Here is a 13,668-nt window from a genome sequence, read left to right as displayed (position 1 = left end):
TGACATCTGACTGGCAACGGCTAGAGAAGGAAATTATTACCGGCTGTACAATCTCGGTACCACTCTTTGCTCTTGCCATGAACATGATCGTCAAATCAGCAGAGGTGGAATGTAGAGGCCCCATGTCTAGATCTGGTACTTTGCAGCCACCCATAAGAGCCTTCATTGATGACCTTACTGTGACAGCAGCTTCAGTTCCGGAATGCAGATGGCTTTTTCAGGGGCTCCAACGCCTTATCCAATGGGCAAGGATGAGCTTTAAGCCAGCCAAGTCCAGGTCCCTGGTTTTAAAAAAAGGCAAAGTGGCCGACCAGTTCCGCTTTACCTTGGAGGGGTCACAAATTCCATCAGTAACCGAAAGACCAGTCAAGAGCTTGGGGAAGATCTTTGACAGCTCCCTGAAGGACACAACCGCTCTCCAACAAACCAGAAACGACGTAAGGAACTGGCTCACTGCAGTCGACAAGTCAGGGCTTCCGGGAAAGTACAAAACCTGGATGTACCAGCACGGAATCTTGCCGAGGCCCCTTCTCATATACGAGGTACCCATGACAACGGTAGAAGCACTGGAGAGAACCATCAGTCAGTTCCTTAGGAGGTGGTTATGGCTCCCACGGTCCCTAAATAGCATCGCCCTCTATGGCCATTCCACCAAGCTGCAGCTTCCCATCAGCAGCTTGTCCGAGGAATTCAAGGTCACTCATACCAGGGAGGTCTTGATGTACCAAGATTCATCCGATGCCAAATTCTCCTCAGCTGGAATCTGTGTTAAGACGGGAAGGAAGTGGCAGGCTCAGGTAGCGGTGGACAGAGCGGAGGCACGGCTGAGGCATGGTGTCTTGGTTGGCAATGTGGCAGTGGGACGTGCAGGCCTGGGCAGTTTTCCTACGCCACGTTATGAGAAAGCAAGAGGGAGGGAGAAGCGTCAGTTGGTGCAGGACGAGGTGCGGACAGAGGTGGAGGAAGACCGCCTGACCAAGATGGTCGTTATGCAACAGCAAGGCGCCTGGACTAGGTGGGAGAATGCAGAGAAGCGCAAGATTACCTGGGCAGAGTTGTGGAGCTCTGAACCACTGCGCATCAAGTTCCTCATCAGTTCGGTGTACGATCTTCTACCTAGCCTATCCAACCTACACCGCTGGGGCTTGGTAGACTCACCAGCATGCCAACTGTGCCAAAGGAGAGCATATCCTTTATGGAGCATATCCTCAGCTGCTGTCCAAAGGCTTTGGGGGATGGGCGGTATCGCTGGAAAAATGACCAAGTCCTCAGAGTCCTTTGGCAGATACAATCACCGCAGCGATTCAGAGCAGTAAGTGTCAGCATGTCAGCATGAGGTTGGATGCCGGGGCTTTGCTGGACAGTCGTTGCTCCGAACACTCAAAATCCTTGGAGTTAAAGGACAACTGTGCAGGCGAGCCATAAAGAACATCTCTGAGGCTGCCAAAAAAGCCTCATGATGGATGTGGATCCGGAGAGGAGATCCGTGGAGTAGCACGCCACTTGGACACAGGCCGGGGACTGATCACCCCCTGGCAGGGTCGCCCGGGCGAGGGTGTCTGTTGATTAAAGACCCGAAACACCTGTTGACCCCGACTTCATCACTGATGACGTGTCCAAGTAGCACCTGAAGGTGCATGTTAGAATATGACACAGTTTCTTTTCATGGCCATAGGTTAAAAATTAAATAAAAAATCTACTACACTATTTCAGTAAAAAACTATTTCAATCCTCCTGATGTTCTCTTGTATACTTTCCTTATGTGGGCTTCTAGGTCGCTAGCATCTTTATTTGACACTGACACATACGTGCCAACTTTGCAGGTCATGAATTCTGCCTTACACGGATCCCGACCGAAACGAAAACAAAGGAATTTTCTCTGTAAATCATCTGTGAATTTACATTTGGGCTTTTTTTTTTAACGCTGTTAGCTAACTTACTTACATCTTATCTCACACTTGATCGTAAACTGAAGCGTCGAGTCACGCTGCTAAAATTCTATGAACATAAAGTCCGCCTACTTTGATTTGATTGGTCATTTCAAATATTCTGACATTTATGAGCAGTGACAGACCAATGAGGCTGAGATGAACACACACACACACACACACACACACACACACACACACACACACACACACACACACACACACACACACACACACACACACACACACACACACCTCTGTTTTCTGATGTGCTCTCTGCTTGGAGCCGCTGCGGATTGAGGAACGCGACAAGACGGGGCGAAGCCGGTTTCATATGTTTTGTGTGCAAAGGCAAGTGCCAGTCAATTTAAAGTACACGCTTAATGGCCCCATGAAAAACAGTGAAAACCGGACATTTTCATGAATTTATATATTTTTTAAAGGACGCCCAGTACGTAAAAATTGGACATGTCCGGGCAAAAGAGAACGTTTGGTCACCCTAAATTAAACACTTCTCTTTTTTACAAGGGAATCTTCATACTTTACTGAAAATACACTGCATCAGTAATCCAGTGTGATCCAGACCCTTCAATTTGCACACAAAGTGTGCTTGACTATACTGCACATCTGGAGATACTGTATGCAATTTATAAAATCATTTAATCAACATTTGATGAATATCTGCCAGTATTAACACTAGAAAATGTACACAAACATCTCTTTTAAAGAAAATTCTGTTTGCCGCCTTCTTTCCACAACAATGACTTCATTTAAATATGTCTGCTGCAGTCCTAAGCCAGCACAGAGAGTGCTGGTTTAAACTGGATTACGGGTGGTCGTTGAATAAAACGCAGGGTTTTTTGCTTTTAAATACTGCACTGTGAAGTCAGGGAATATATTAATTGATAGCATTTTACAAAAAAATCTAATCAAAATTGGGTGCAGTGTGAAAAGATTCAAACCCAGAACGATTCTTACCAAGCCATGTGTTCATCTTCTCTGAACTGCAGTGCTGCAGAAGAGGCTCGATCAACTGATCCACGTCCCCTTTAGGTGCTTCTTTAGTGAACTTCTGCTCAGAGAGAAAGAGAAACGGTTCATTCAAGATTTTGTTCATGTGCACCTTGTGGCAAAACACAATAAATCCAACTGTGTCATGTTCGTAAAAACACAGTCCCTGATAGGTCGGAGGGCTGCCTTACCTCCACTGTGATGTGCAAGGGGTCCACAATCTGCCAAATCATAAGGGACAGGATGTCGATAACCAGCAGGACCCCCACGGTGGCATAGAGCTTCCAGGGCTCCAGGTGCTGCTGGGATATAAAAACACCACCAATCAACTTTCCATCCAGGCCAGTGAAAGAAACAACTTCTGTGGTGATTCATGACATCATAAGGAGCGTAAGTGCAGAGAGCTTGAAGGGAAAACAATGGCCCATTATCAGGATGCCAATTCAATCCGCCACACGGTGGCTGCTCTTTATGGTTTAAGTAAGGAAAAAGTGTCTTTAATGGATTTCAACTAAATCAATACTAGTTCTTTTTTGAAGCGAGGATGGTGTTTATGAGCAATTAAACATAAAAAGCATTTATTTAAAGAGCAACATAAAAAGCATATGTTCTCTGTGACTTGTATTGTTTATCCTCACTTTTGAGAGCTCATAAACCTCAAACACACCTTCCCAACGGCGAGGATGAAAGAACATAGCCAGACAATTGATTCAAGGAATTTTCTGGGTTCAAAACAAGTTAAGCTGTATATATGGCCTGCTACTGATTGCAAGATAACTTTGACTCATGTCTCTGTTTGTAAATATGAACAGGAATGTACTTGAAATTTTTTATGGGACATTCCAGTGCTTATATTAAGCCTCTAAAGATGCCTTGATCATCCTTTAAGAGGTGGAACTTCTGGTTTTGCATTGATGTAATTTATGGGTGTATTTTTCTCTTTGTGAACAGATCATTTCTGGTGTACTTATACACATATCATATGAAAGTTACAGGGTTTTTTGCTTGGACATTTTTTATTATGAGCAACATGGTCATAACAGAAATTGAAAGAATAAATTTTGCACAGACAAGATTAGAGTCAGTTTCTAACAGACCAGACAGACAGTTCAAAAGTGTGGGGTCGGTGAGATTTTTTAAATGTTTTTGAAAGAAGACTCTTAAGCTCTTAATGCATTGATTTGACCAAAAATACAGTAAAACAATTTTAAATAACTGTTTTCTATTTTAATATATTTTAAAATGTAATTTATTCCTGTATGACATTACTGGATTAGTCTAGTCTTCAGTGTCATTCTGATATGCTGATTTGCTGCACAATATTTTTTTTTTTATTAATATCAGCATTGAAAACAGTTCTTCTGTCTAATATTTTTTTGGAAACTGTGTTTTTTTTAAACAATTTTATTAACCATTTTTTCAAAATTCTTTGATGATTAGACAGTTAAAAAGAACAGCATTTATTTGAAATATTTGTCCAATTTTTTCCTTGCTGAATAAAAGTATTAATTTCTTCTTTTTGTTTTTACTTTTGAATAGAGTATAATTAGTCTCATGGTTATACTCATACTCATATGCTGAATCCATAACATTCCTTTAATGTCTTGCATGAACTTAAAACTCAAATTATGTATTGTTTTGTAAAGGTGACAATTCATACAATAAAACATATCATCATACAAGTTCACGAGTTTCTCTTTGCTAAAAATAGAATCTTTGTCCCAAATCTTTCTTTCCATGTTATGGTTTTTAATAAATGCTAAAACTATTCTTTATTGCAACATTTCCCTTTTGTATCCCTGACAATAACTTTGAAGAATCCACTTCAAACTAACTAACTGATGCTCGGTTTGCATTTGTTTTTAACTAAAAAAACAAAACAAATCTCAATACGCACCAGTCAAAGAAGCACATTTGAAAATGACAAAGCTGTCAATTCAATGCCCCACTGCACATCATAGACATCATCGTTTCTCATTTTTTTAATCCTTTCTTTGTGTAGAAGCAGAAAGAGAGAGAGAGAGAGAGAGAGAGAGAGAGAGAGAGAGAGAGAGAGAGAGAGAGAGAGAGAGAGCGCTCTCCACAGGGAACATGACAAGCTCCTCACCACCACTAGATGAACGCTCATGAATACTCAATAATAGGCATTATGTACTTATCCTGAAACCCCCCCTCTTTATATCTCCTTCTTTGACTCTACTTTTAGTTATAATGGTTACTTTTGGCTGTGAAAAATATCATTTTTGTAGGGTACGTTTACTCAACAACGATGCACTAAAAACAGAAAAGTGTTCAGACAACAACGTTGTCAAAACGATCCCCGTTCACACGGATCCGCGAAAACAACTAAAAACTTTGTATTATGCTGCCAGGCCAGTAGTTGGCGATCTCACTTTGTAAAGAAACACTAAGCGCCTATAGACTGAACACGTAATACGTATTCGCATGATATCACCATTTTCACAAATTCACGTTTTTATAGTTTACACAGAGACAATAATGGTTTTGTTTTAAAATACTTGCACTTTGAATCCCGTTTTTTAAAAGTTTGCATTTTCAGGCCCCCAAAAACGCTGTTGTCGTGTAAATAATAATAATTTAATAAGGTTTATGCACAGAACAATAAAAATGTAAGAAAAATAAACTTTATTCAAGATACTGTCACGCTTGGTTGAAACAAAGACAAAAATAAAAGTGCTGGATCTTTTTGCAAGCAGTCTCTTGAAAATAAACTCAAAATAACACTATCAGGGTAACAGGAAACAAAAACACCAGAACAACCACAGCGTAGCGACGAGATCAGACATTCAAAGACTGAACCAAAAACAGGGCTATAAATATACTGGGACACACTGGCCCTGGGTCCCAATGTCCATACTATCCATCTTAAATAGTATGTGAGATTAAAATAAGTGTGTCCCAAAGCATAGTATGTTGGAAAATAGTATGTCAAAAGTCCCAGACTGGTCTACTAATTCTGATAGATTTTCGAGGTGTGGATCTGTGCTCACTATGATGGTTAATATTGGCCACAACCCATTGCACAACGGAGGAGGATTCAGTTCAGAAATACAGACACGAGTTAAAAGTGTTAAAAAACTACAAAACATAGCGGATATGTGCGACCAGAAAGGTGAGAGGTTTAGATAAAGGTTTAAGGTTTGAGGACTAATCAAAGTTTAACCTGATAAAAATATTTATTTAATATTATCCATGTTATATTTCATCTGCAATAACAATGCAGACTTTTATAAAGATCCGTTTGGCCATTTACTTTTAAATGCATCATTATGCATTAATATGAGGAGAGTGCTCCGCATGAAAGACCTGCGACTGCTCATGCTACTGCATTTCTCACCGATACGGTAGGAAATGAAATGTGGAGGATTTTAACTGTGACAAGATGATTGACAGGACAGTTCACAGTGTCAGGATGCGACAGAGAGCCAACGTTAAAGATGCAATTGTATGATGTGATAGTTTGTCCCAGAGCTTGAGTACTCAAAAGTATGTAGCCTACTTTTTCTTCACAAAAACAGTACATACTTTTAGGGCGTAGTATAAGTAGGCGAAATGGGACGCAGGTGGAACACATGAGGGCAAATCATAAACCGTGGAAACAGAAGAGCATGAACAAATATAACACTGGAAACTGAATTGAGAACAGTGCAAAACTAACTCAAAGTCCAACTGAAGCAAAACACAAACACAGATCAGATGTAACAGATGCACTACCATTTAAAGTTTTGGGGTTGGTAAGATTTCTTAGATTTTGAAAGTCTCTCCCCAAGGCTGCATTTATAGGAACTTTCGCACCAGAGGAACCTTTTTCATAGTTCCTAGAACTATTGGCGGAAGAACCCGGATTTTGGCGTGTTCGCACCACAGGAAGGAACCATTTTAGTTCTAGGAACTGCCTTTGGAGGAACTAATTTAGCTCCTACTTCAGAGTAGGGTCTAAAACAGGAACTATCTGCAACGTTAGTGTACGCTGATTGGCCGAAAGCACGCGAAACACCAGCACCCACCATTAAAAAGGCTGTGTAAACACACAGGTTATTATAGCCTATATATTTATTCCAGAAACTTACTCTACGAACATGGAAAACAGTGATAGATGGACCTCTTAACCTTTATGCTAAGGAGAAAATCCAACGCAACTTTGAGGGGACAAAGTGGAACATGACTATGTATTTCTGCTCAGCTAGCAACACATCAACCAAATGGCATACGCTAATAACTTTTTCATTATTATCTACATTCTATGTATAACAGTTCTATTGAATAACGTATTAAGACAGGACTGTTAAGACATATCGTAAACTAATGAGACTAACGGAGAATGTGAGAGCTGTGAGCTCAGGCTCTGGCGTTCTCAGCGCTGTCAAAATAAAGGTCTGTCGCACCGTCAAATTAAAAGTCACAACAAGAAGCGAGGCTTACGTTACTTCAGAGTTCCTATACTGGCGTTGCGAATGCAACCAGGAAAACGTTCCTAGGGGAACCATTAGTACTGTTAACTTCAATACTAATACATTTTAAAATGAAAAGTTGTATCTGTTAACATTAACATCGACTCTGTGAACTAACATGAACAATAAACAATTGTATATGCATTAACTAAGACAAATAAATGCTGCAAAAATATAATGCTTGTTAGTTCATGTTAGATAATACAGTAACTAACAAATGAGACCTTATTGTGTTACCCAAAAATCCAACATACTGATTGAAAGTGATCTTGCGTAGCGTGAGAGAATCTGTGGTGATGGAGTGACTGCTCGTTCATGGGGCTGTAAGGAGAGCTCATCGAGATGGGCTCTATGATAAATGTGCTGTTTAAGGATGCTCAAGGACAACAGGGGACCCATCTCTATGAGATCAGACAGAGAAACAGTGGCCAAGCCAGAGAGGTAGTAGAAGTGAGATGGAGATCCAAAGATAATAACAGAAAGAGGAACAAGATATATTATTTATAAAAGATAATAATTCCACTATGATATATAGATCATTCCAGCAGTGTACTGGAAGACCTTGACACGACAATTCAGCAGAGTAAATTCTTACAAGGCTTTAAAAGACCAGATAGTTTGTCTTGAAAGACCTCATATTAACGGTAACCTCACACAAGTTATTTTTGAAATTTCCTACTTTCATTTTAAATTTAGTTTAATTCATTTTAAGTTTTAGAAATTGATTTTGTGTGTTTTTTTAAATATGGGTTTAATTCATTTCATTTCAGGTTTTGTTTGAGTTATTTTTAATATAAGTAACTTAAAGGCGACCTATTATGCCCCTTTTCACAAGATGTAAAATAAAATAAGTTTTAGCTCAAAATACCCAACAGATATTTTTTTACAGCATGTTTAAATTGTGACATCACAGCAGCCCCATGGCTGAAAACACACATTACAAGATCGCATGAGGAACAGGGAAATCACGTGACATAGTTCCTTGATTTGTCATGTTCCTGGTTATGACAATAACAGAATACAAGACATGAAAACCGAAATGTAGTTCAAAACCAAACATGACAATAAAAACGTCTATGTTACTACTAATGTGAAGGAGGGAACAGAGATGTTTACGTTAGTGACAAATTGGGATCTAGCCTGAGAGCCCAATCACCTTCTAGTGGTAACAGAACAAGCCAATGTTTCACCAACAAGTGAAATTTGCATCGCAAGCATCTCGGGTATACAAGGCAGTGTGCAAATACTCACATTAAGTTTTTTTACTTAGGAGCTGAGATGAGGTGCCGGCTGCCAGCGGAGGTACAGGAGTTGAGGCGACGGGAGTTAAAGTCTCCGTTCCCTCCTTCAGTGAACATTACATTAGTAACCTAGATATTCCCTATCAGTCAGTCACATTCGACCTTAACGTTAGTGACAAATGAATTGGAATCTCTATGGAAGACGCCACAACTGCTGCCCCTTTCCAGTGCCCTGAGCAAGCCAGCTGGTCGCCCCCAACTATTTGGGGCGGAAGTAGGACAGGACTGTGCACAGAAAATGTCAAACACTGATGTTCCATTCACCCTGAACAGTAAAACTATTGGATAACACTGGGAAAGCATGCCTATTCTAACTGGAAAGGAATGCTACGGAAACCAGGAGCTGTACGGTACAGGAGCTGACCAACCGGGCATACACAACAGTACAAGACCAGGTGTTAAATGCCCCACAGCATCTGACTGCTGAGGATGCTGGAGGAACTCCACCAGGGAAAGCATGACATTGGCAGGCATCTACGGGGGCCTTCCCTGCGGCAAAAACACTAATCAGCAAATAGGTTCCACTTCAAAGCGTAAGCGCGCCTCGTAGAGGGGGCTCCAGCTGAAGTTATAGTGTCTACTACCGCTGGAGGTAGGCCACATGGCGCCCCGTCCCGGAGAAAGCAGGTCCTTCCTCAGGGGAATCCACCAGGGAGGGGCTATCAAGAGGAGCATGAGTTCTGGGAACCAGGTCCGGTTGGGCCAGTACGGCTCAACCATCAAGACATGCTCCTTGTCCTCCCTGACCTTGCATTTGGCAGCTGGACTGCCTGGGAGGAGTCGCCACTCCTTCCTGGACGTATGCTGTCGTGAGAGCTCATCGGCCGAACAATTGAGCTTGCCTGGGATGTAGATGGCACGAAGCGACCTGAGTCTCTTGTGACTCCACAGGAGGAGATGGCGGGCGAGTTGTGACATACGACGGAAGCGTAGACCACCCTCCTTTATATTCGTAAAGACGCAGGGTGACAAGGAGGACCTTGTACTGGTATGCCCGTCCCTCGAACGCAAAGCATAGAAAAGCAAAGCAAAGCGCAAAGCCTTTTTCCTGCATCAACCCTGGGTCAGAACTACCCTTGTGCAGCTCTTTTAGTGCCTTGGCCTGGTATACTTGCAGGATGGCCATGGTGTGCAGGGCAGAGCCGGGCTGTCAAGCAGCACTGTAAGCCTTGGCTGCAAGTGCAGCCGAGAACTTACAGGCCTTGGATGGGAGACGCAAACGACCCCGCCAGATAGCAGCATTTTGTGGGCACAGCTGCACTGCAAAAGCACGCTCCACCTGAACGATCTCCACGTACCCTTTGACTGCTCCGCCATCGAGGGTAGGGCTTCTGGCTGAAAAAGGTACCTTCCACGAATTTGTGACCTCCTCGTGTACTTCCGGGAAGAAAGGAACTGGAGCAGGAGGCTGCTGTTCCGCATGCCCCGTCCCAAGAAACCAATTGTCCAGCCACGATCTTTCGGGTCATAGTAGAGGGTTCCACTCGAGCCCAATGCTCGTGTTGGCCCAGAAAATCATGACAGCTCAGGGTCGGACTCGAACAACGCTACTCTCCCTGAAGGGGGCAACCCAGCCAAGCCTTCATCCCCAGAGGACTCTAGCCCGCCCTCCGATGCAGCAATCGACATCCGGTCCTCCGCAGGAGCCCCGAATGAGCAACCCCAGCAGGAAGCTCTACAGCCTCCGATGGATAGAGTGACTCGCCCCGCAAACAAACCCCCACTATAATCCTCAGATCACCCTGTGTATCAACCAAAGTGGCCCTGTGCGCATCAAAGGCAGATTGGGTAATAGCAGAGGGGACTCCACCTGTTTCCAGGTATCTTAGTCTGATCTTAACATCGCAATGGTTATCTTTCCACAGTAGGTGCATGACTCATCAACAAATGCCACCTCAGCGTGCTTACAGCCCAGACACGTGAGGCAGACATCGTGGCTGACACACGGGTGGAATGATTTTAAAAAGACGTTACGTCACACCTGTGTTGACTTTTTTAGGGAAACAGTGCACTCTCAGCAACCGCAACCTCCGCTGGTACGCATCGTCACACCAACATCGGAACAGGAACAGACTCTCGTTCTGATAATCTCTCGAACAATGATTGAAGAGCAGAGTGAAAACCAGGTCCACTCGGCTCCGAAGCAAAAAAACTTAATGTGAGTATTCACAGGCTGCCTTATAACCTGAAAGCGGGGGAGCGGCTTGCGATGCAAATCTCACTCGCCAATGTGCATTGGCTTGTTCTGTTACCACTCAAAGGTTATTGGGCTCTCAGATCCCAATTCGCCAGTCACTGACCTTAACTTCGAATATGACTGGCTGATAGGAAACCTTGGTTCTGTACTCACCTTTCTCTTGTCTTTCTTCTCATCCTTCTTTGTGAACACAGTGTGAACCCACCAGATCTTCGTGAACATACTTCCATAGGCCAAACTGAAGCCAAGTCCAAGCAGCCACAAACGGAACTAGAAAAACAACAACAATAATATTAATAATTCTAAAAAAGCAAGTTAGCCAATATTTCAGCTTTTAATTTAATTTTAAAAGACAGTGTATATTATGGATATAAAGATGCACCAATATTAAAATTCTGCCCAGTATCGATAAGCTTATCATTATTCTAATGTTATGGTAGTTAAATAATCGATAAATTACTGATATTAAAATTATATACTATTTTATCAAAATAAATTAAAAGAAAGGCAATTTAAATTAATTAATGAATTTAAGCATCACAACATTATAATGTACAACATGAACAATTCATTTAGAGGTTTGCTAAATATTATATTTAACAAAGTTATTAAAATAGTAATGTTTCTAATGATTAACTTTAAAATGAGTGTTATATGATGGCAAATGTAAATTAAATGTAAAAATAGCAGAAATGAGCAAGCACAATAAATATCCAATAAAAACAACTACCGGTAATATATAATATCTTTAATAGCTGATAACCGTTTTTGTTCTGATATAACGTGTATCCCTAAATATAAACGCACTGTAACTTTTTAGATCTCAAACTTCCTCCCCTGTCCAAAAATGCATTTATTAAAATTCAGCTGCAAAAACAAATCGTTTTGATCTTAGGCTTTGCTAAGATGTTGTTACTGAAGGAAGGGGTAGTGCAAACTAAATTGGACCTGACGGCAAGCCTGGGACCTATAAGTAAATGTAAGCGAAGAAGAGGGCATATATATAGATGTCTGAAAGCAAGGAGGCAAAACAAGTGTGTTTAATACTTAAGGGTCTGAGAGTGGGTGAAAAATGGTTGTGAAAAAACTAAATAATTCATATTTTTTGATACAAGAAACCCTGACTAACATTATCAGTGGGCCTCAGGGAAAAAAAATAAAATGAAGAAAAAAAATTGATACGCCTCCTTATAGCGCTTCTGAAGAAAAGTGTCTGAGGAGGTTTTAAAAACTCAATTACTACTACTACAAATAACATCAATGACAAAACAGCATTACCCAGATTGCCTGAGCGCTTACCTGACAGACCACAGGAAACTGGGAGTTCCGTACATGCAGTCCATCAATTCCCAGAGGAAAAACAGCAGCCAGAGCCATCATACAGCCGACTGCCGTCATGTTATTCAGGTAAGGCTGGGAGTTTTGAATGTACCTTCAACATATGGACATACAATTGCTGAATCTGCAAAATGCAGAAGTTTGCAAAGACATGTATGTTCAAACAATAGGTTCATACATGGAACAGATATTTCCAAAGACACAAGTAGTGTGGTAGTGCCATCACTCTAAGAAAAAAAGGTTCAATGGGGGTTCAAAATTCTATATAGAACCCTAGGGTTCTTGACTCAATTTAAAAGAACTCTTTATGCCAAAAGGGTTCTATAATAAGGAGAAATGTCTTAAATGATTGCATAATGCTTTCATGTTTAACAGGTGATGAATGTAAGTAAGTTTACGAGCTGTTTAATTCATAAAATTTAATCAAAACAAATTAAATTAAATAAATGAATTAAAACACATCTAACTAAATCCATAAAATTATCTCATGATGGTAATACCTAAAAGGTTCTATTTAGAACCTTTTGTTCTATGTGTGGTATGGAAACCATACATAGAAGATACTAATTTAAATAAATGTATATATATTTTTAAAATATTAATATTCTAAATTAATATTTTATATAATATGGTGTTCCAAGATACTTCAAATAATATCATTGTACTTTTTTGAAATTTTTGCTAGTGTAGTGAACTCGCATTCAGCTAATTTAGTTAGGACTTCCACTCCTGTGTCTTATCAACACACAAAGAAACATGCAGATTCATAGATGCACTCACACATTTACCCACATGAACGACAAGATTTGTAAGTGTTCAGTGTATTAGCTTCAGCTGTCTGCTGAGTAAATCTAGATGAAGGATTCAATGTCAATAAGGTAAAAAGACTGAAACACACAACACACACACACACACACACACACACACACACACACACACACACACACACACACACACACACACACACACACACACACACGTCCAAATATATCTGTGCAATGCTATTGCTATTCATAATGCATCAGAATGTTTGAACCCGGCGTGTCTCTACACACACAGAATGCATAAATGTGTGAATGTGACCCATGATACTTGTATGCATGTAGCATGCTGTCCTCTGCACTGAACTCAACTCGTGGTTATGCAATATAAATACACACACGCCTGCAAGCAGGAGCATACAGCTAAACATACCTGACATTGCTGTTGTAAATGTTAAAGGTGAGACAAACGATCCCCATTAAAATGCCCAAGCCAGCGAAAACAGAAACTGAGACGAAGAGTTTTTGTGACAAATATCTGAACTTCTGAATCACCACAGTCTGATCAGCAGGAGGGCCAGAACCTGGAGAGAAAAAACTGGCTTTTTAGTAGACTGCTATTTTATATTATACTAAAATAACTTTCATTAATAAAATGTT

At 41.0% G+C, this 13,668-nt stretch overlaps 1 protein-coding gene across 1 annotated transcript in view; it reads right to left on the bottom strand.

The window, feature by feature from the left end:
• The window catches only part of gabbr1b (gamma-aminobutyric acid (GABA) B receptor, 1b), a 119,196-nt gene that overhangs the window by 14,810 nt on the left and 90,718 nt on the right, over positions 1 to 13,668 (bottom strand). The window contains exons 16-20 of the mRNA XM_079589866.1: positions 13,442 to 13,592; positions 12,209 to 12,341; positions 11,063 to 11,179; positions 3,131 to 3,241; positions 2,907 to 3,000 (exon numbers count right to left, since the gene is read on the bottom strand). Of these exons, the coding sequence (XP_079445992.1) occupies positions 2,907 to 3,000; positions 3,131 to 3,241; positions 11,063 to 11,179; positions 12,209 to 12,341; positions 13,442 to 13,592 (606 nt within the window). The remainder of the gene's footprint in view (positions 1 to 2,906; positions 3,001 to 3,130; positions 3,242 to 11,062; positions 11,180 to 12,208; positions 12,342 to 13,441; positions 13,593 to 13,668) is intronic.

Source organism: Phoxinus phoxinus (assembly GCF_949152265.1).
Source record: "Phoxinus phoxinus genome assembly, chromosome: 19".
In the NCBI taxonomy this organism is placed as follows: domain Eukaryota; kingdom Metazoa; phylum Chordata; class Actinopteri; order Cypriniformes; family Leuciscidae; genus Phoxinus; species Phoxinus phoxinus.
Note: the sequence above shows the minus strand (reverse complement) of the source record. Positions and strands in the feature narration are given on the sequence as shown.